A 20,648-nucleotide genomic window follows, 5' to 3' on the forward strand; every position below is an offset into this window, starting at 1 on the left:
CCTCCCATAATAGATGTAAGAGCTATAACAACTTGTATTGTTTTAATTTGAAGGCAAACACTCCCCCTACATTGTTGTTTGCGTATATTTCTGTGAACTTCACGCACTCCTTCGCTTTGTCACAGCAGCGGCGTCAAGTTAGCGGGAAAATAGCGATGAAAACACGGGATATCATTGAATTCAAAATAAAAGTCTGATCCAATCAAGAACTTCCTTTATCACGGTAAAACATAAAAATGTAGTGCATTTGTGCAGAGTGTCACCTTAAGTTTGTTATTTTACACCATTTAAAAGCATCAATAACACTTTAAGGTTGTGCAATATTGCCCTCAATGATTACCACATGGTATTAATGGTTACTTATCCACTCGGCCTACTAGTGTTCTATGAGCTAATGTTTATTTTTCGTCATTTACAGATAGTTTTCTCCTCGTGGATTAAAACTGCAACAAACAATATTTATGTTTTCCTCCCACCACGTCTGTCTTTGATTCAAACGTACGTTTTTGTTATTTGTTTTTGAATTTTATTTTGACAGGAAAACCGGATTATTAACCCCGTGTTTTCTCTGCGCTGACCGTGGCCTGTCATCTGACTCTTTTCCTGTTGGAAGAGAAAAAGTTTTGAAACCCCACCCTCTCCACTGACTGTAAGCATAGACGTAGAAGTGGTTCGAGGTCCTGACGAGTCAACGCTGACCGAGGAAGAGGATTCTGAGCAGTAGCCCTGATGGAGTTTTTGCGCTGTTTGGATACCGACTTTAACAATCAGAGCACCAAGCCGGACAAGGCCAGGCGCTCGGCTCCTATTAGGAACTAACGGGATTTGTTTGCACTGCGTGTTTCTCTCTGGAGAGGAAAGTCAGACAGGTTTGGATAGCTCTTCCTGTTACCAAGTTGGCCGTTACTAAGTTTATACGCTGTGATAAAAGCCCAGCACGTCGCATGCTTCTGTTTAGTCCGTAAGTATGGATACTCTCACGCAGAGGTATGCGGGATTTCCTGCGGGGGCGCCGCAAAGTTGCGGTCAGGCGCGGTTATTAGAGATTTGGGCTTAATAATGCGAACTGGTCAGCCCTGAAACTTGTCGTAAAACACTGGTTGGCTGGACTGAATGCTCCTTTCCTGCTATTCTTCTCCCCTTCTCAGCGCTTCCTGCTTGTGGTGGCCACTGCACTTAATGGCTAAAAATACATAAAAACTCAAAATGGACAGCTAAAAATGTGGTGGGGACCTCAATTTGGAGTTGCTGCGTTGTGAAACTCTTGGAAGTGTTTTCCAACAAGCTTTTGGATACATTTTTTGTCCTCACAGCTTTTTTAAAAATTAGAACACAACAGGTGGCAAGTGTGAATTAGGGAAGAGAAGAGAAGAGCCAGTTCACCCACAATGAGATGATTCAAGAGCCTCTTAACTACAAGCGGGTGAAATGATCTTTTGCTCAAACCATGTTTTTGGGGAACCACATCACTTGAACAGAGAGAAATTCCGTGGAGATGGTGATGCTTTTCTGAGCAACGAAGCAATTGAACAAACGGCAGCAAATCTCTTGGCTTGTTGCGCATTTTCAAATGGAGAGCTTTGGATTTATTGTCAAAACGAATGAACAACACTTGCCATTCAGTTATCTTTGAATCCTCCCCTGAAGCCCACCTGTTGGTCAAGCATTTGAACACATTTCACTGGTCCCTGATGAACCAACAAGAAAGACAGGAAAGGGAGCGAGGCGCAATAAAGTACTCCTTTGTACTTTATTTTCAAACCCTTGGGGTACAAAATCTGATCCAGTCAAAACAGCAGCTTGAGGCTCCATGGAGCCGCTGAAGAACATATTTAGTCGCGGCCCACTGTCCAACTGGAAAAATTTGGAACAATCACAAAAAGGGAACTTCACCAACCCTGTGTGGACGGCCTTATTCGACTATGAGGCGTCCTGTAAAGACGAGCTCACCCTGCGTAAAGGTGACCTGGTGGAAGTCCTGTCTCTGGATTCTGAAATATCAGGGGACGAGGGCTGGTGGGCGGGGAAGGTCAACAACAAGGTGGGCATCTTCCCATCCAACTATGGCTCCTTCAAACCAAATGGATATGGGAAGCTTCCGGGCAGTGGCGTGGTGGCCGAGCTCGGCCCGACCGTGGTGGGCGAGTTCGAACCCAAGCCGGTGGATTTCCGGGAGCTGAGTCTGGAGGAGGTCATTGGGGTCGGGGGCTTTGGAAAGGTGTATCGTGGTACATGGAGAGGTGGGCTGGTGGCTGTGAAGGCTGCCCGGCAAGACCCAGATGAGGACATCAGCGTGACAGCACAGAACGTCAGGCAAGAGGCGCGTTTGTTTGCCATGCTCACTCACCCGAACATCATTGCCCTGAAAGGGGTCTGCCTGCAGGAACCCAACCTGTGTCTCATCATGGAGTACGCCTCTGGTGGGCCGCTTAGCCGGGCTCTGGCGGGGCGTCGCATTCCGCCGCACGTCTTGGTCAACTGGGCCGTGCAGATAGCCAGAGGGATGTTGTACCTACACAGTGAGGCCATCGTCCCCGTTATCCATCGGGATCTCAAGTCCAACAACAGTAAGTCCTTCAGGCCTGCAGTGCAAGTCATCCATCCATCAATCCAGTGTAGCCCCAGTCTGTCAGTGTTGGATTGATGAAAATAATGGGTTCAGACATATTTACTGGGCCCTCTGTGTGCCAAAATGCCACATGGCAGTAATGGAACATGGTGTACTCCTGTTAAACCGCTAAAGGCCTCTCTTAGTGTTTACAAGGCTATAGCTAGAACAAAGGCGACCTTTTAAAATCTCTCAACAAACTGTAATATCTAGGGATGTCCCGATCCAATCAGTAGGATCAGGCCGATATGGGCATTTTTCAACTGATCAGGGATCGGTGATTTTGAACGAGGCATTTTTTATTTTATTTTTTTAACGTCCGAGCACAATTTGTGGCAGAATGCAGACGCCCGCGTAGCGTTACTCTGGCAAATAAAATAGAAAAGTAAAATGTCTGCATTGTGAAAATAACCTAAATTAGAAAGCAAAAGCAGTCCAACAGCGACATGTAACATCTACAAAACAACCTTTTGCGAGTGGGTAACAAAAAAGAGCTGCATTTAATAATACTCAGTTGGTGTGATAAAATATTACAGAGAAGGTGTATTGAATGAATCACTCTGGATATCCAGCTCATCTCCGTGGTAGAGGATCAGGGTTTTACTTCGTTATCTGGAGTTCTTGAATCCCCGGTATGCCGTACGATCTAAGCATTACATTACATTATTCCACTTTCGAGTTACAACGTGCCCGTATGAACACTAGTTTTGTGGGTCTCATACAGCAGAGCATGTAAAACAGGCAATCGAGGAAATGCTAAAGGCATGTGAAATAGACAAGCAACGCATCCATGTCATTTTACGTGAGAATGTAAGGAATATGCAAAAAGCAATGGATGATATGGAGGTACTACGCCTGGGCTGCATGGCGCACACACTTCAGAAGGCTGTACACGAGGGTCTGCTGTCACAGTGCAGCATCATAGATTCACCTGCTAACGCAAGGAAGGTGGTAGACCAATGATGCAATAGCATATGCAGAATAAGAAAGAGCCATATGAAAGTATGTGCTTTTTTGTTTCAATGAAATAAAAAAATTAAGAATTAAGGAACTGCTTGGATGCAAGTACTTTTTTTCTTAATGCAGCTGTATTATCCAGGAAAGTATTAGTTGAGGCTAAGTATCGGATCGGGACTTGGTATCAGCATTTACTAAATATTGAAAGACTCCGATCCGGATCGGGGTAGAAAAACCAGATGGGGACTAACCTAGTAGTATCTGTGCTCAGGTTGAATTATTAAGTAAAAAAATCCCATTTGTCTGGAAAATGTAATTATCTCTCTACTTGTGTTTCTCTCCTACAATTGGTGCAGTCCAAGTCATTGTCTTTGTTAAATATATCAGCCTTATCTAGAGTTATAGTTCAAGATCATGACTAAGCATAGGAAATAAGATGAGCTGTAGAACTACACATCTTTTTGGAAGGTAGCCCAGTCATTTGACTCTCTCAAAGGTAGGCTAAGGCTGCATAGGCTGATTGGACTGCACATGTGTGTATGATGGGACAAAATGTCATGCTTTGCCAGCAAAGGTCAGGAATTGAAGAGGAAGCTTTCTGTCTCAGCATGTCACAACTCACATTTTGGACTTTGAGGCCGTCGGGGGGCAGCGGGAAAGTTTTGTGTCAGTGTTTCAGGCCCTCGCGGCAGACACGTAGGCATCGGACCTTGTCATTAAAGCTACACTGCAGTGAGATGTTCTGCTGATAAGGCTTTCTGTCCCCACTTTTGAAGCAGAACAAGTGCCTTTCTCAGCTCTTAACAATGCTTTTAGCTAACCTAAACAGAGAGCCACCTGAATTTTACAGCAGCCTCTGCTCTGTTATTATCATTCTTGTGATGCAGCACATAATCCCTGTCAGCTCTGTGGTTGTATCTGTTGCGGTCCAAAAGTTTTTCAACCTCCCTCAGCTCTCCCTGTCTGTTACTGCAGATTTTGATCACCAAATGCACCAAAATAGAAAGGGATCATGGCTGCTCCTTGTTTAACTGACACCGCAAAGCATTCAGTACTGTAGCTTCTGAGAATATGACCATGGTTCAGTCCCTTCATTCAGGGTTTGTTCATAGCAAAGGATCCCTTTTCAGTACATCCGAAGGATACATTTCTCCCAGACTCATTTCAGCAGTCCCATTTTTATCACGTTTCGAAGAGCAGTTTTGCTCATTGATACTCAACCATTTGACTCCCCGTTCCCTTCAGCATTTGCTCAAACTCTGTTCCACCCTTCTCCAAAGGAAAACTGTCTCCTGTAGTGCAAAAGAAAATTATGTTAATATAGTGTTTGTGTATGAGGCAGGCAAAAGCCAGCACAATCCCTCTCTCTGTGTGCGGGAAGATCATATCACTGTCATGCCTCCTCCTGCCTCTTGCTTTTTTAAAAAGTCTTCTCTGCATCATTGTCCCTGGCCTGCCCCTACATGTCTCCATACAGCCATAACCCTGTTGTACCACTGAGCAATATCCTGTTGTGGTGGTAGAAGGCGAGAGGGGGGTCACAGATGAGAACAGTGGTGAAGGGACGTAAGCAAAGTGCTGACAGGTTTAACGCACAGGTGCAAGAGCATCTCAGCATAAGGTCATTGTAATGAAAAATTCAACCAAATACATAATTTTAGAAATCAAATTATGATGGTACAAAATGTGCCAAAGGAGCAATGGTAAACCTCAGATTATGGTGCAAGTTCCTCAGAATTAATGGTGCAAGTTCTTCTTTCTAGAGCTGCCATTTTGTATCGGCGCCTTGCAATCGTGAAGGGAGACATCTGACAAAGAGGAGGTGGAGGGTCCCATTTCCAACTGTAACCTCAAGTTGACCATAGAGCAGTTGGGCAAAGATGTGTTCATTACCAGAAATGTAGAAAACATTGAAGTTATTGTAAGACGGAGGTCGGACAAAAAGGGAATTCACTCAGAAAAAACAAACAAAAAAAGCAACTCCTTTATGATGATATGATGCCATCTTTCCTCACCTCACCAAAACGTTAGGTGGATAAACTGAACACCAGCACATTATCAAATTAAAAAATACATTAAAAAGATGATTACTTTTGAGCATTAGGGCCAACTGTTACAGTGATGGATTAAGGTGTGAAGTCATCAAAAAACAAGAGCCAAAAGTAGCAATTGTAGCTAATGACCGGTGGAGCACTTTGGCCTGTTAGGAAGATGCTGATTAAACAGGATCACTGAAGAAAGTGCATGGTCGGGCACTTGGGTCAAAGCCAGAGGCCATAACTGGAATTCCACCAAAAGTAAATACAGGTCAGGGAGGAGAGGAGCCTCTTTCTCTTGCTATTGTGTGTGTATATATCAGGAGAGTCTGGGGAATTTTCACACCTTGTACACTCAGTCATTTTCTGTTTTTAGCAGACTGGTGTTTCAGTATCTCGCAGTTATCTATGGTGGTTTCAGAGTTTTACCACTGTGCAAGCCATACAGAACTGCAGCAAACACCATATCCTTTTAAAGCTCAAGTGAAAATGGGTTGTGTGAGTTTTCTGTTAGAGTAGACAGATCTGCGGTGTAAAATGTGTGGCCCCTGCAATGTTCTGAATAAAAAAGTTATCTTTAAAGGAAACATTTCTATTTTCTAGCTGTGAGCATTTAGTTGTCAGACTGCAGTTGTTTTTATGTTTTTAATCAAATTAGTTCATTTCCACCTTCACTGCCTAACACAGATTTAGTATCGGTGGTTAAAATCCTCAGACTTTGAACCATGACCCACATTAGCATTCAAGCTAACGCTTATGGCTTCCCTATAAAAAAAAGGGCACATGTCGTGCAATATACCTTGGCATGTTTTTCCATTGTCTACATATGATTGACCCATTTTGCACTAGCCATGGCACACACTCCACAGGGGCACGAAGCTGTTGCCCAAAAAACAAGCAGCATTTCAGAAGTATGTCAGGAATTTACCAATCTAAAAAACACACCAGCAATACATCTGTCTAAAAAAAAAATTATTGCGATTAAAATGCGTTAATTTTTTTAACGCGTTATTTTTTGTGTAATTAATTAATCGTAATTAACGTGTTAAAGTCCCGGCCCTTATATATATACATATATATGTATGTATATGTATATATATATCTGTATATGTATATGTATATATATATATGTATATGTGTGTGTGTGTGTGTGTGTGTGTGTGTGTATATGTGTGTGTATATATATATATCTATATATATATATATATATCTATATATATATTTATGTATGTATGTAAATATATATATGTAAATGTATATATATGTAAATATATATATGTAAATATATATGTATATATGAATATATACATATATATGTATATATGTATGTAATATCGTGTATATATGTATATTGTGTGTATATTATGTGTTATCTATATATATATTTAAAATATGTCGTTGTATTGTGTATATATGTATATGTGTATATATGATGAATATCTTTTGACCTCTTATGTAGTGTTATGTATCTTATTTTATATGTGTTGTGTTTCTTTCTGTGTCTCTGTATTTATAATCTTTGTCTCTATCTCTCTATATATACTTATATATCTCTATATCTATCTCTCTCTATTTATATATATTGTGTGTATTATGTCTGTATATATCTATATATATTATATATGCTTATGTGTAATCCTCTTATCTTTATATATGTAATACCATATATATATGGTATATTTTTGCCTGACATACACATAGACATAATCGCGGTCCCTCCGCCCTCTGCCCTCCGGCTAGTCGCGAGGTGGTAAAACGTTGACACTGAACCCCCCTGTCTCCCCGGAGGAGAGTGCTACCCACGGGCGCACTGTGCAGCGGCCAGGGTGAGACAGGCTGCACTGGGAGTTTACAGTCCCCGAAAGAGTGGTGTGCAGACATCGGCTACCCGCCTCCGCAGCTCCAACGGTGTTTGCGCAGCGCATCACACTCCGACACCTGAGCGAGGTCGCGGGCGAGGCACTTCCAGCTGCTGGAGGCGAGGACCGAGAGGCGTACGGCGAGGTACAGCGGGTGGTCGGGGGCCGCTGCTTGCCGGAATAAATTCAGAAGATTTTATGAAAAGTTACTGAATTGGGGAAAAAATATATTGCATTGCATTGATGAATCGACATTTTTACCCACCCCTACCAACTATTGATTAAATGTATTGCTCATATAGCGGATAGATCCTGCATTGTGTTCCCCAGCTAGTTGTTAACTTGTTCCCCGGCTGTTTATTGTCTAACAGGTAGTGTACAATGGGATATTTATCAGTGCTGCTTCAAGTTTTCTGTAATTAACATATCAACAATATTCTTGCTGCGGCTACCGTAAAAATCCTGCTGTCAGTAACTGCCTTTCAAAGGTTAATTCAGTCCTGCTTTCATCCTTCCACTGTCGTTTATCTGTACCGAGCCATAGACCCAAAAACAGCTATGGGCATCACCACATGCCATAAACTGTGCAGAGGCCTTAGTTAGAACTGGTGGGGAAAGTGCCAAGCTAAGCATTTGCTGGGCTGAAACTCACAGGCCTTTTTTCAGGAAGAAGCCACAGTTAGATCTTGGATCAACATGTCTTTTTATTTTTCCATGAGTGGACAAGCATCTGATACATCCCTCTACCAGCATGTTTTCATTCAGGGCCCCCAGTGCCCCTCACTGCAGTGCACTCAAAACATCCCCTGTGTGTGTGTCTTAGTGTCCTGGCGGCTGGGTGTGTGATGTTTGCATGTGTCTGGTGAACTGCACTTCTGTTACCACTGCACGCACACACACACACGCACACACTCACACTGCCACCACCACTACTATTCCCCTTTTCAGCAGGGGAAACCATGAGAGCAATTAAGACATTTTAGCTATTTTGTAATTGTACATTGTACATAATTAGTGAAGGGAATGGGAGGATTTAAAAGCTGATAAGGTCTGAACATCCACCTGTATTTTGTTAAGGCTGCTGCATTATCATTTAACATGTGTAGTTTAGGCGATAAGTGAGCCAATAATTCAGTTTAGCTGGCCGTTAGAGAGAAGGGACACCATAAAATTCCTATCTACAGATGGAAATTCAGCAGTGAAGAATGTCAGTGAGGCTTAATGTTTCCTGTCAGTTGGCCAGTCAAATCTTTAATCGGCTGCCACATGTACTTCAGCATTTCGCCAGTGTATGTGTACAGAGATCGTGCTGTCTCATTCAAAACAGCATGAAGACGGTGCTGCTTTTTGTGAAAGAGATAGTTTTATTCTTGTTGAACCACAGGGTCAACCTGAATCCCATACAATCCATGAAGTGGATTTTAATGATAAAGTTTTAATTATAAAAATGTTTTGCTGAGACAAAAATCAATGTTGCATTTAAGTAATCAATAACATTCTCAACCACATAAAAAATCAATTTTGTGACTCCTTATTTGCAGCTGATAAAAAAAAGTAGTGGTTTGAATTATAATCAGTTAATAAAAGCATTTATAATTGCTTTTTGAAGCCACAGACATGGCCTTACCCAGCATTGAGGTCACAGAGGTCCGGACCTCTGTATTTTACACTGAAATAACAAATTCTATCATCTGACCAGCAGCGACAGAATAACAGTGGTTTATTAGCCTACATACATAGATTCAGTTCAACTGACGATGGGAGGCACGGTAAAAGCAAACCAACCATGAACCTGACTAAAGGCAAGAATGTGAGAGGAAAACAATAACAGATTAATACCACTTTCAAAACGGACAGAGACACCAGGGTATTTGTAAGTCATCCCTCCCAACCATAGATTTATAAACTATGAAAATCAAAATGGATGTACGTGACGAGTCAGCCTACCTACTGGAACAGTTTACATAGACTTTTGTGACGGACCAAATGTCAGAACCATGGCTGGTGTAACGTTGGACTCAAACAAAGTAAAAGAATATGACAGCCTGTATGTTGATAGCCCTGGTTTGAGCAAATATTTTCGTAAATGTATATTTGAATCAGTCAGTTCAGCTGGCTTCAGGTCGGTGTGTTAGACAAAGGAGAGGCAGAGACGTCCTTATTAACTCATTAACTCTTAACTAACTTTGGAAGAAGAGCAGTGTCTATACAGCATCAGTTAAAACAGGTATGGTAATAAAGTTACAAAAACAAACGCACATTTACTCACTGTTACAGTTGGTGTAAAAATGCATTATGGAAACGTTGGTGCTTTTTCATTTTTGGATTGCGTCATCTTTATAAACTCTGCTCAGTAGCTAGCCTTGGTATCTTCATAACTTAATTCTAGCAGACTGTGGTAGCATGTAAATAGCCTATCAGTTGACCATGTGTTCACATTATTAACTGACAGATGAAAAATGAAAAGACTACGTCAGGCAAACTGAACTTTTCTACTGGAAAGGAGAAAAGTGATGGAGGTGAGAGAAAGAGAAAGAGAGGTGTAATTGTAAAGTTCCATTGCCAAATTATCATGATGGCCGTTATACTTCACCACTATATGGTTCAGTCTTATGTATATAGACTACTTTGCTAATCTACATGAGTTGAGTAATAAGATGAATATAACAGGCTGTGTAGGTTGTCTTTAGGCCTAATAGGCTGTGTGTACTATAATAAGCTATTCTGTATGAAATACATTTATTTAAATTTATCAATTAGTTTTCACAAAATTCACCAGAAGTCATCATTTAAGGGGTACATTTTTATATTTTTCTTCAGGGGGGGCATGACAAAAATTTCTAGTATTGTCTACTACATAGCAAATTTTTAATTTTGGACCTCAGTATTTCTAGAATCCTGCATACGGCCCTGGCCACAGACTGTTGAAAACTATGTGACCAGTGTTTAAGATATCACCAATAGGTGTACTGCTCTCAGCTATCTTGACTGTAGCTGGAGCCGGTTAATCCAACTTTGGGTAAAGGACAGAGCCTGAGTGTAGCAAAGGGTGGGAGCACTAGTGAGAGACCTGTTGACCGAGGCCTTAATAGCCTCTTAATGATTATTAAGAGCGACTGCCAAGACAAACTGTAGAAGAAAGGAGGTTGAGGTCTTAAGAAAATATAAAAGTATTGAAGCCAGCATTTTCCTACATTGTTGCTAATTCAAACTACAGGCCATCTCACTAGATTTCAGCCGAAAAGTAAATGCAAAAATGAGCAGCACATGTGCAATGTGTGTCAGACTCAAAATATACATCCCATTCAGCACCTATAGAACATGCTAACTACTGTAATTATTCATTAAGGAACGTCATTTCATCCCCTGTTTATGAAAGAAAATCTGTCATTTGTCTGGCACCTCCATGTGTCATCATGCATCTATTTATATCTGGATTTTATCTTACCTGTAGCCCTCTTTATCCATCTGGATTATGTTCTTGTGAGTAACTGAGTTTAAGAGATATTGGCCATAGAGATGTCTGCCTTCTCTCAAATGTAATGGAATTAGATTGCAAAAAAACATCTGAAAAAATCAACAGCCATGTCCTGTACCAGAAATCATGACTCTGTTTCAACAAACCTTATTGTGAGCACTTTCATAAAGAAACTATTTTCCTTGTACCAAACTACAACCTCAAACCGTATCACTGCATGGAAGTGTTGCGTGCATCTGCTTATGGAACACAGGTTAGATAACTAAGATAGCCAGTGTTAACTTCGAAAACTCTGTCAATGTTTACATTCCGTGTTGCCTCAGGCACGAGCCTCTCATTCAAGAGTACATGCACATTTTCTTCTTCTTCCTTGATGGTTGGTGGCTGCAGTTCGGTAGAAAGAAAAACATTCCTACATTAAACTGCTCACAACGTTTGGGGATTATCTTGTGTAATTAGGTCATGATTTCTGGAAAAACTCTGCAAGCCGAGTGCCATCTAGTCCCGTTATGCTGGAGAGAAGGCAGCCGATATCTCTAAAACTCACACCAGAACAATTTAGAAGGATAAACATCACTGCAGGTAAGAAAGATAGAATGAACAAACGTGATTTTTTTATTTTTTTTATCTTTTGAAGCCAACTGTCACTTTAAACTGCTGCAAAATGATGGCAATTTGAGCATAAAGGTTCATTCTTGATCATGGGAATGTAAGTTTGACAAAATAATGTGAACACCGTGTCCACTTGATGGCTTTTTTCAGAGCTTTCAAGCACATCACACAGCCTTCATTTATAAATGGTGTTCAGCTGTCATGGTGATGATTTGGTTGTTGTCACGTGCCCTATACATAGGGCGGGTCACATGACGCTAAGTGGACATGCAGGGACATTGAAACCTGTTGATATTGTGCTACCTCACCACACTCCACTCAGCTGAGCTACACATGATGTAAAGCAGGCGTGAGGGACGGGATGTTTTTTACAGCATACATGTTTATACAGTTTGTGTGAGAAGGGTGCTGGAATTTCTTCACTATTTTTCATTACTTCTTGCCTCAAGATGTTGAAATGGCTGAATATTTATAGGTTGACATGTGAAATCAAGGCCAAAGATGTTCCAGCTGGCTTGCTTGATTGACTTAAAGGGATAATTCGGGTTTTTTGAAGTGGGGTCATATAAAGTACATATCTATAGTCGGTCTCTTCCCTACCGTAATTGCCAATCAGCGCAGCCTCAGTTTGGAGAAGTAGAGAGCCGCTCCAGCCCAGACGTTCAGCTTTGTACTGCAGTGAATGGAGTCTAGATGCAAAGCGAATTTTAACCGAGAATTTAAAGAGATCTTCAGGAGAGGGAGTGAAACGGCTGTATGATGTAAACCAAAAATGAGGAACTTGGGCAACTTTACTGATACTATAGTGAGATCTTCAGAATTAGAAATGGAATACATTAGAATGTACAACACACATAAAAGGGAATTTAGTCCTAGACGCTAATGAATTAACCATCAAGTATCTGCTTTCAGATTTTATTTTATTACTCAACTTGCTCACAACTTTTTATCCATGGCACCATGAAGAGTAAATTTATGCACAGGCTAAGTACTTTTATTCAGCAGGAGGTGTAACATCAAATGCCAAGTGTAGCAGAAAGTGCGTCGTCATGAAGTATCCCATCCATAAACATGGCTGTATCTCCAGCGACTGCATGCTGACTGGCATATCCAAGGGATGCCTGGGGTGACCGTTCGGTGAGTGCATGGGGGTCACCTTGGGTAGAGCTCAGCTGCATTGCTGCCGGCTCTGACTGAGTGTCAGCGGGTGATAAGGCAGAGGGGAGTTTGCTAGCCTGACTTAGCATACAGCTTAGCCAGCTGCCTGGCTACATTGTCTCCCAGTTGACTTTATTCTTTATTTTGGAAAAGACAGGCGGGCAGGATTTGGAGATCCTAGGCTCACCTTTGGTTGAGAAGCCGGTTAGAGATTTGCATGCAAGTTTGGACAAAATTCAGCTGCAGGTGTTTCTAGGCTAGTACTGATGAGAGTAATTTTAGATCAAAAGGAAAGGAAAGGTTTTGATACTGGCGCATATTGGACAACATGCTGATGCCGCTGACCGATATATTGGTCCAGCTCTAATTTTCACCTTTTTTCTTTCCCCAATATGAGGTTCAAAATAGATTTACGCAATGTTGAGCTGTTAAAGATGGTCTCCATGAGAAGATCATAACCAACCACATGTCTGTGCATCATGTGCAGGGCCGGAACCAGGAGGTGATTATCTTAGCTTAGCATAAAGAATGGAAGTAGGGGGAAACAGCTAATGTGGTTCTTGTAAGAAAAAAACTCATAAAACAGGCCTTGCCCAATATTGAAGAATTAATTTTCATTGTTTTTCTTCTGAACACTTTTCTGGAAACTTGAACTGCTTTCAATGCTTACACTTGAGCCAACACTTAAACTGCACTCATGCACTCATGCTTTAGGTTATGCTTAAACTGAGGCCATTTAAAGCCAGTACATTTTCTTTCACTTATTCGAATTCCTACTCCCACTTCAACTCCTTTCAGGCAGTCAACTTTTTCAAATGTTTTAAGAGCAGCTTCAGCTTATCCAGCCATTCTGTTTTTACTACTTTTTATTCACTATCTTTATTTTGACCGCCACTTTAACTCCTTTCAACTTTTTTTTTATTGTACGTTCTCAAATGTTTTGAATGCAAATCTCCAGATTACTCCTCTTTCCAGGCCAGAGAAGTCAAATTGCAATTAGCCTACATTTCACAGAGATATTTATATTAGAAATAATGATGAAAATTATACAAGCACACTTGAGTGTAGTCCAATTCAAATATCGCACTATTGAATTCAGGTTGAGATTTTCAGACATCAGCCAGTGTAATGATCAGTATTTAATAAAAAAAATGTCTTATGCCGGCATCTGAGTTTTAAAAAGAACTTGATTTTGGCTTTAAATTGTTTGCCTGCAGCATGTATGGCACAAACAGTATACATTATATACTGTAGGTGCAAAATAAGAATTGCCCACACAATGACTGCACACCCACGCGTAGTCATGAAGCAGCAGAATACATTTGTGTGTATGTGAAGTCAGAGCTGGATGAGTGAGGGGGCAGAACAATAACTGCAGGGAAAGAGGAGAAGAAAAAACACAGAAACTGGAGGGTCAGAGAGCACAGGAAGTAGAGAGGTTTCTAGAACTCGGACAAAGTTAAATCTGTAGTTTTCCCCCCTTGTCCAGTCTGAAACTTCATTCTCAGCTATCCACACGGATCACAAGACAGATCTTATGCAAATGTGCAAAAACCTACTCATGTGTTTGTAGAAGAGGAAATGGTTATGGGGATGAGGGCAGTTTGATAGCACACAAAACTTGCTTCTATTTTCACTGATAGTTGGTTTGTTTATACACTATATTCCACTATGATTTGTTTTTGGGTTTCATAGGGTTCTTCGTCTCCCCACTACATGACTGTATAATTAAGCTGTTTTCGGCCTTTCTTATCATGATGTTGATGGTACAATGGTAAAAGGCCCAAAAGTCAAGGGATGGATGATGGTGTGATCCATTTGCCCAACCCTATCCTGTAGTGCCATTGATAGGTGCAAACACAAGCCTAAGATGAGCAGGCAGGGCTCCCTTGTGCCTTATTATGTCTTCTCTGCAATGCCATTTAAAAAAAGTTATGGTAAAGGTAAAATGCCTTAGAACAACACAACTAGCTCAGCAATCGATGATCAACCTGTTATTGGTCTATCCACCAAGTCTCCATGGTTCTTCAGAAGAAGTAAGAACAAAAAGCTCCTGGACCTGCTGTATGTGGTTTATAGTCATTGATTTATTGGCCTGTCCGTATACAGCAGAATCCATGCAGCAGGTACCACTGTCATATTTACATCCCCGAACCTCAGCGCTCCCTCCCACCTCTACCTTTACTTACTTTGTTCTCAGACCTTCCGGGATCAACCCAGCAATGACCCCCTGTCTGAGTCTGTAAGGAAATGGTACTAATGAAGGTTAAATTTCAACACATGGGCACCGGAGACTTGTTAATAAGTAACTGTTTTCAAGACCTTTTACCTGGCACCAGATACTTTGCACAGGGAATCATTTATAACCCCCCTCTGACAGCGTTAATGTGGGTGCCCATAAACAGAATATTCCCTTGTGTGTTTGTGTTTGTGTGTGTTGGAGGGCTTGTTTCAAACTGTCACTCTCATAATTAGCTTGTAGATGCCACAGTATGCTTAATAGCAGCAGATTTGTCTCAGTCATGTAGCCAAGCTCGATTTCCTTTTTCGTTACTATACTATAGAATACCATGATCAATGGTTTTTTGTTCTTTGCTGTATGTTGATCAACAACATTTTGTCTCTTTAAGAGCATGTAGGGCCAACTCACTGCTGGGAATCTAGCTGAATCTGATAAACAAAGCAAGAAAGCAACTTGAAATCGGTTACATGTTTGTGAATTGGTTTCGTCTTCTGGTTGTTGGTGCATAGGCAGGGATAATGTGACCAACCAGCTAACTAGTGGAAAAAGAGATAAATATTTGATAATTTTGAGTCATTTACAAAGAAAAAATTGCCCCAAATCTTGCTGATCCACATGTTTTAATTTGAAGGTTTTATAATTGTCTTGGATTTTTATATCACTGTTAATGGAATCTTTGAGTTTTGGACTCCCAAACAGTTCAAGTAGGCCTTTCAAAAGCAGCCAAACTGTCAAAGCAACACATTTGTTATCAACTGTGATAACATTAGACAGCGCTTACAAACTGGAAATGTGAGACCGGACAAACCTGATCAACTTATAACAGACTGCAGTGAGCGTCTTACGTTAAATGAGTCATTGTCACAAGTGTTCCAACACGCTCTGAAACAAAAAATAATAATGAATCAAACATTATACAAACAGATACTAATGACAGCACTGTTGTGCGGCAGAGGATGAATGTGTAATCATACTGAATCACAGCTATATCGTGACATTCATGAAATAAGAAAGAAACCCCACCACATAGTAATCAGTAAGCTGCTGCCTGGTTGGTGAACTCACTGACGTTGCCTAATTTCTACTCTCAGTGAACAACATATTGCGTGCTCGAAACTTCAGCCGAGCGAGCGCTAGTTTCATCTCCTGCACTATGATTATGCCCTATCACTCTCTCTCACTCGCTCACTCGCTGGCTGCCTGGTCAGAGGTTGCCAGACTGTCTGTCAGCCTATGGCCTTGTCCCTCAGGGGACAAAGCTCCCGTTCTTCCTGGGGAAAGCCCCCACCCTGCCGGAATTCTCCCTTCGCCTACGGGTGTAGGACAGGGAGGGGGGAGCGGGAGGAAGGTAGAGTGAGCATAGAGGAGGCCTAGGTTCAACCGATGCGGGTATTTAAAAGCCAATGCGGGTATTATCGGCTTTGGACTGATATTAAGTGCCTTTGAATATGTACATTTCTATGGATAGGGTTCGGATTTTGGCTCATGTTTTTCCAGATTAGAATTTTTTTTTTCTAACCCTTATTATGTGGTTAAAATAATTAACACAAAGTATCTGAATTTTAGTCACATTATCCAATATATGCCAGAAACAGTCACACAAAGATTAATCAGTCCAACCCTGCCCAATATCGGAACAGGTGAGGAATGATGGCATGCATGAGAAATGCGGTGAGAGATAGAGACGTAGCTCCGCTTGAAATTATAGAGAAAACGTAATTAAGTTAGGTGCGGAGTGAAGAGGCAGAGAGCGGCATTGTGGGGCTGACTTTTGCATCTGGCGTGTTATCCTGACAGGCCTGGATGGTTAGGAGAAGTCTGTGCTGAGACTAGAAGGTTACACCCTCGATTCCTACATAAAATGAATGCTCAGCACCAGCCACATGTCCTCTAAAATGTCCTTGAGCAGGATATTGGGCCTTTACAAGCTTTAATGAGCTTAAAAAGCTTGTTAGACCTTGTATTATAAGTATTATATGGAACATTGTTTTTTCTTATATATTCAAACATCTTTATGCCTTCGCTTTTCATGAAAAAGATTAGGGCTAACCTATGTTTGCCTCATTCAATGTGATATCAATAACAGTGACTAGGTTTGCTGGAGTCTAAACTTCCCAGAACCAATAAAGAGTAGGACAGAGCTGGCAATGGTGGCCTGATTTCAAAAATGTAATCTGCACCTCAACCTAATGAACAGGCTTGGTTAGTAACACAATACGTATGTAATGTAACAGGATTGTGTAATCAGGATACAAAAAAAGGTGTGTTCTGTTGAAGACACGGATAGAAAGATGTAATTAAATTACAGATACATTCAGTAAAACAGTATATTTAACGGGATTACCATATTTCAATAAAGAATAGGGACACTCACACCTCAAATGTCGCACACAACATCCCTCTGGTGTGTATTCTTAGAATACACACTTGTTAAGATTAAATAAAAGTCACCTTATTGATATTTCTTTTTTATTATTTTTTTATGTTTGGTATTGAAGTAAACCAAAAATAACAGAAAGTAATCAAGTTACATTGCTTTCATATTGTGATGCTTTGATTACATAGTGGCTACATTTTTTAAGAGGCAATGAGTAATGTATCAGACGACATTTTTGAAGTTACCCTCTCAACACTGCTTATGAAACCAAGTGCTCCTTAGCCTAGTAAGACGTTTAGTTACTAGGTTGTAAGGTAATTAACCAGACATATTAATGATTACAGCATTTTGAACAGATAATCACACAGTTTAATCCATTACTTACATTGAGGCAGTTCTAGTTTTGCAGAGGTTTAAAAACAAATTCACGGTCTGTGTAATGCAGGCATTGCCAGCCATTTGATTTTATAGATGTGCACTTTGGCAGTTCTATCCTTTCTCTGCGGTAGCTTCCTTGAAATACAAGGTCACTACATTGGTAGTGATGTCAGAGCAAGTTCCCTGAAACGATTTCAGTCCATTTCTATTTTCACAGTATCTTTTTAACAAGCTGTTGAACTGATTTAGCACATTGGCTGCTTTTTACTCAGCTGTTATGAAAACCAAATAGACCTAAGGCTCTTCTTTTAATGATGTAAGGAACGTGGGAAATGTTTCAAGCGGGTGTTCGCTTGGAATGGACATAGTCATACTTAATCAGTCAGGTAAGCTTATGTTACATCAGCCCTGGAGAATCCCATGCAAAAATCCCCAACAGTGGGATTCTAGCTAAACTAACTGTTGCAGGGCTGAGTCAGTCCCAGCACCAAACTCATATCTAGGCCGCTGCTGGTAGGAGTCATGTCTGCAACTAACACACTTGTCTCTGAACAACAAACAATACCAAACAGAATCATGTTGCCATGGAGATCTGTCACAGTGTTTTTGTGGCGACATTGTCGGTTTCGCCTGTCTTGCTGGAAGACGTTCTGTCTGGGCAAGACTGATCTAGTCGTGATACTCGCAGGTCTCCTTAGAAGGAGAGGTGGGTTTCCTGCTCTGTTTGCCACTTTTGTATGCACCTCCTCAAAATGTGATACCAGGTGAGAGATAACAGAAGGTGAAGATAAAAATCCTGTGTATCCCAGCCCATACAATTGATACAGATCCTGGTTTATAAGAACAAAACCTTAATTTTACATTTTTCATTCATCCCCTCAAATCCTGACATTCTACATACACTTGCAAAAGACCTTAAGCTATTTATTTCAGTGCTGTTTCTATAGCTCATTATACATCAAGAAGGTCATGACGAGTGCAAGTGTTTTTTTCCCCCATGGTTTCCCCCCAGACTTATCCTGTCCAGACTTCAGCGCACAGCTTAAAACTTCAGAATTTTGCGGTAGAGTTTTGAGGATGTCAGCAGCACACTCGGCGTTATGTGGGTCAGTGGCTGATTTGGACACAGTTTGTTGCAACATGCTGTCCACTAAGCAGCTGACTAACGCGGCAGTCGTCGTCAGTGTGATGGAAGCGGTGGAAGGAGGAGAAAGGCTGGACGGGGCTGAACTGTGGATGCACTCTATCTGCCTCGTCTCAGGAAGTGGAAGAAGAATGTGGAGTGTATATGTGTGCTGAGACTGCTAAAATGCTTACTTTGGTGGATTTGCATGCTTGTATCTATGCTTGGTGTGCGTGTGCAAAGATGAGTGTTGTGGGCCCATAAGTGTATGCATAAACGTGTGTACAGGTAGGCTATATCCGTCCCACAAGTGCAGAGGCATTTATATTCATGAGTTACGTACAGTGCATTTATTATGTATGTATGTGTTGTGAAACTGTCAGAGTCCTGTAATGTATGTGCCCATCAGTCTTTATAATAAATCTGTCCCTGAATGTGCCAGTGGGTGTATGCACCAGTGCAAGATAGGCCTGTGGCCAGGGATTGTTATTTGGCCCCTCTCCAGCATGACTCTGAACGTAAACCTATTACCATCAAGACATGGACAGAGTGCAAACTGTCTGTCTGTCTATTTTTTGATAAACAGCAGTTTATCCATCCACCCAGTACCTTGTGTACTTAGTCTCAGGCTATAGCCTGTGTTCAAGGTTATTTTAATCCTCATTCCATAACACAAGCTTGTACAGCGAAATGTGAGTTGTAGTCCCTTTATGCTACACAAGATATATTATTTTTATGGTGGGGTGTTAAGGATGAGCTCAGGAGTGTCACGGCCAGAGGGAAGAACCTGTTCAGTAATCTGAGGCAATGGCAGTGGATACTTCTCTATCTTTTGCCAGATGGCAGCAGGGTGAACAGACCAGGCCATACCATTGCTTATCAACGGTACTGAATTCTGCTATATTAGTGTTATATTAATCACATATTTCAAAATCAGTCAGGTTTCATGTCTCTGAGAACGTAACATTTTGTGAAATTGTGATAAAACGTTTTTTTCAACCAAAAATAATCCTTCTATTTTAAAATTGCACCATGTAGTTCTAGGCAAGAAATTTTAATCAGAAGAGGTAGATCTTCAGTTTGTTTTTTAAAATGAATAGATAAACAAACTAATAAAACATAGTAAAAAAAAAACAACCTTAACCCTTAGGAGTCTGGGGTATAATTGGCCGTTTTTGACTACTTTATACTTTCACCTTAAAAACTATTTACCTTGCCTTGTTTGATGTCAATTTTTTTTAGCACAACCTCATAGTGTGATTGAACATTTATTTTTTCATTTTGACACACTGTAGTCAGAAAAAGTTGGATTTTTTTCACTGTGAAAACCACAAATATGTTAAACGACCAATTTTATTACTTAGAATGCAAATACAAATTGTTGTTTGCTAAAATTGTGAATAAGTTCTTGAAACTTACAAAATTATATGGAACTATTTACATTTAAATGCAGGCAATGCCTCAGGCTCAGCTCTCCTGCCTGCTCCACATTCAGCAGTCTCATTGTTTTGACTCACAAAACAAAAAAACGACTCCACTACACACTAAACACACTACATGAAACACAACATAACACACTAACTATACACTCCAAACATGCTAAATGTCACAAATCTCTCAACTCTCAAATCTCGCCATCTCTATCACTCTGTCACTGTCACTGTCGCTGTCAGTCATTCACCGCCGTCCCTCCCACAACTTCCCCCTGTTCCTCAGCAACCAAATCACGTGTTTTGCCATATAATTTTGTGATTGGTTGGTGTGGTGCCTTTTTCCACTAATAGGAACATGTTTTTTTGCTTGCAAACACTTCTTGCTTG

General features: G+C 40.9%; 1 protein-coding gene across 2 annotated transcripts in view; it reads left to right on the top strand.

Moving 5' to 3' along the window:
• Positions 1-596: 596 nt before the first annotated feature.
• The window catches only part of LOC115589758 (mitogen-activated protein kinase kinase kinase 11), a 56,047-nt gene continuing 35,995 nt past the window's right edge, over positions 597-20,648 (top strand). For both annotated transcript variants that reach the window (XR_003985591.1, XM_030430884.1), the window contains exon 1: positions 597-2,567. Coding sequence is in view for 1 of the 2 variants with exons in the window: in XM_030430884.1 (XP_030286744.1) it covers positions 1,811-2,567 (757 nt within the window). In the remaining variant the exon portion in view is untranslated. The remainder of the gene's footprint in view (positions 2,568-20,648) is intronic.

The sequence above is a fragment of the Sparus aurata genome, chromosome 10 (genome assembly GCF_900880675.1).
Source record: "Sparus aurata chromosome 10, fSpaAur1.1, whole genome shotgun sequence".
Classification (NCBI taxonomy): Eukaryota; Metazoa; Chordata; class Actinopteri; order Spariformes; family Sparidae; genus Sparus; species Sparus aurata.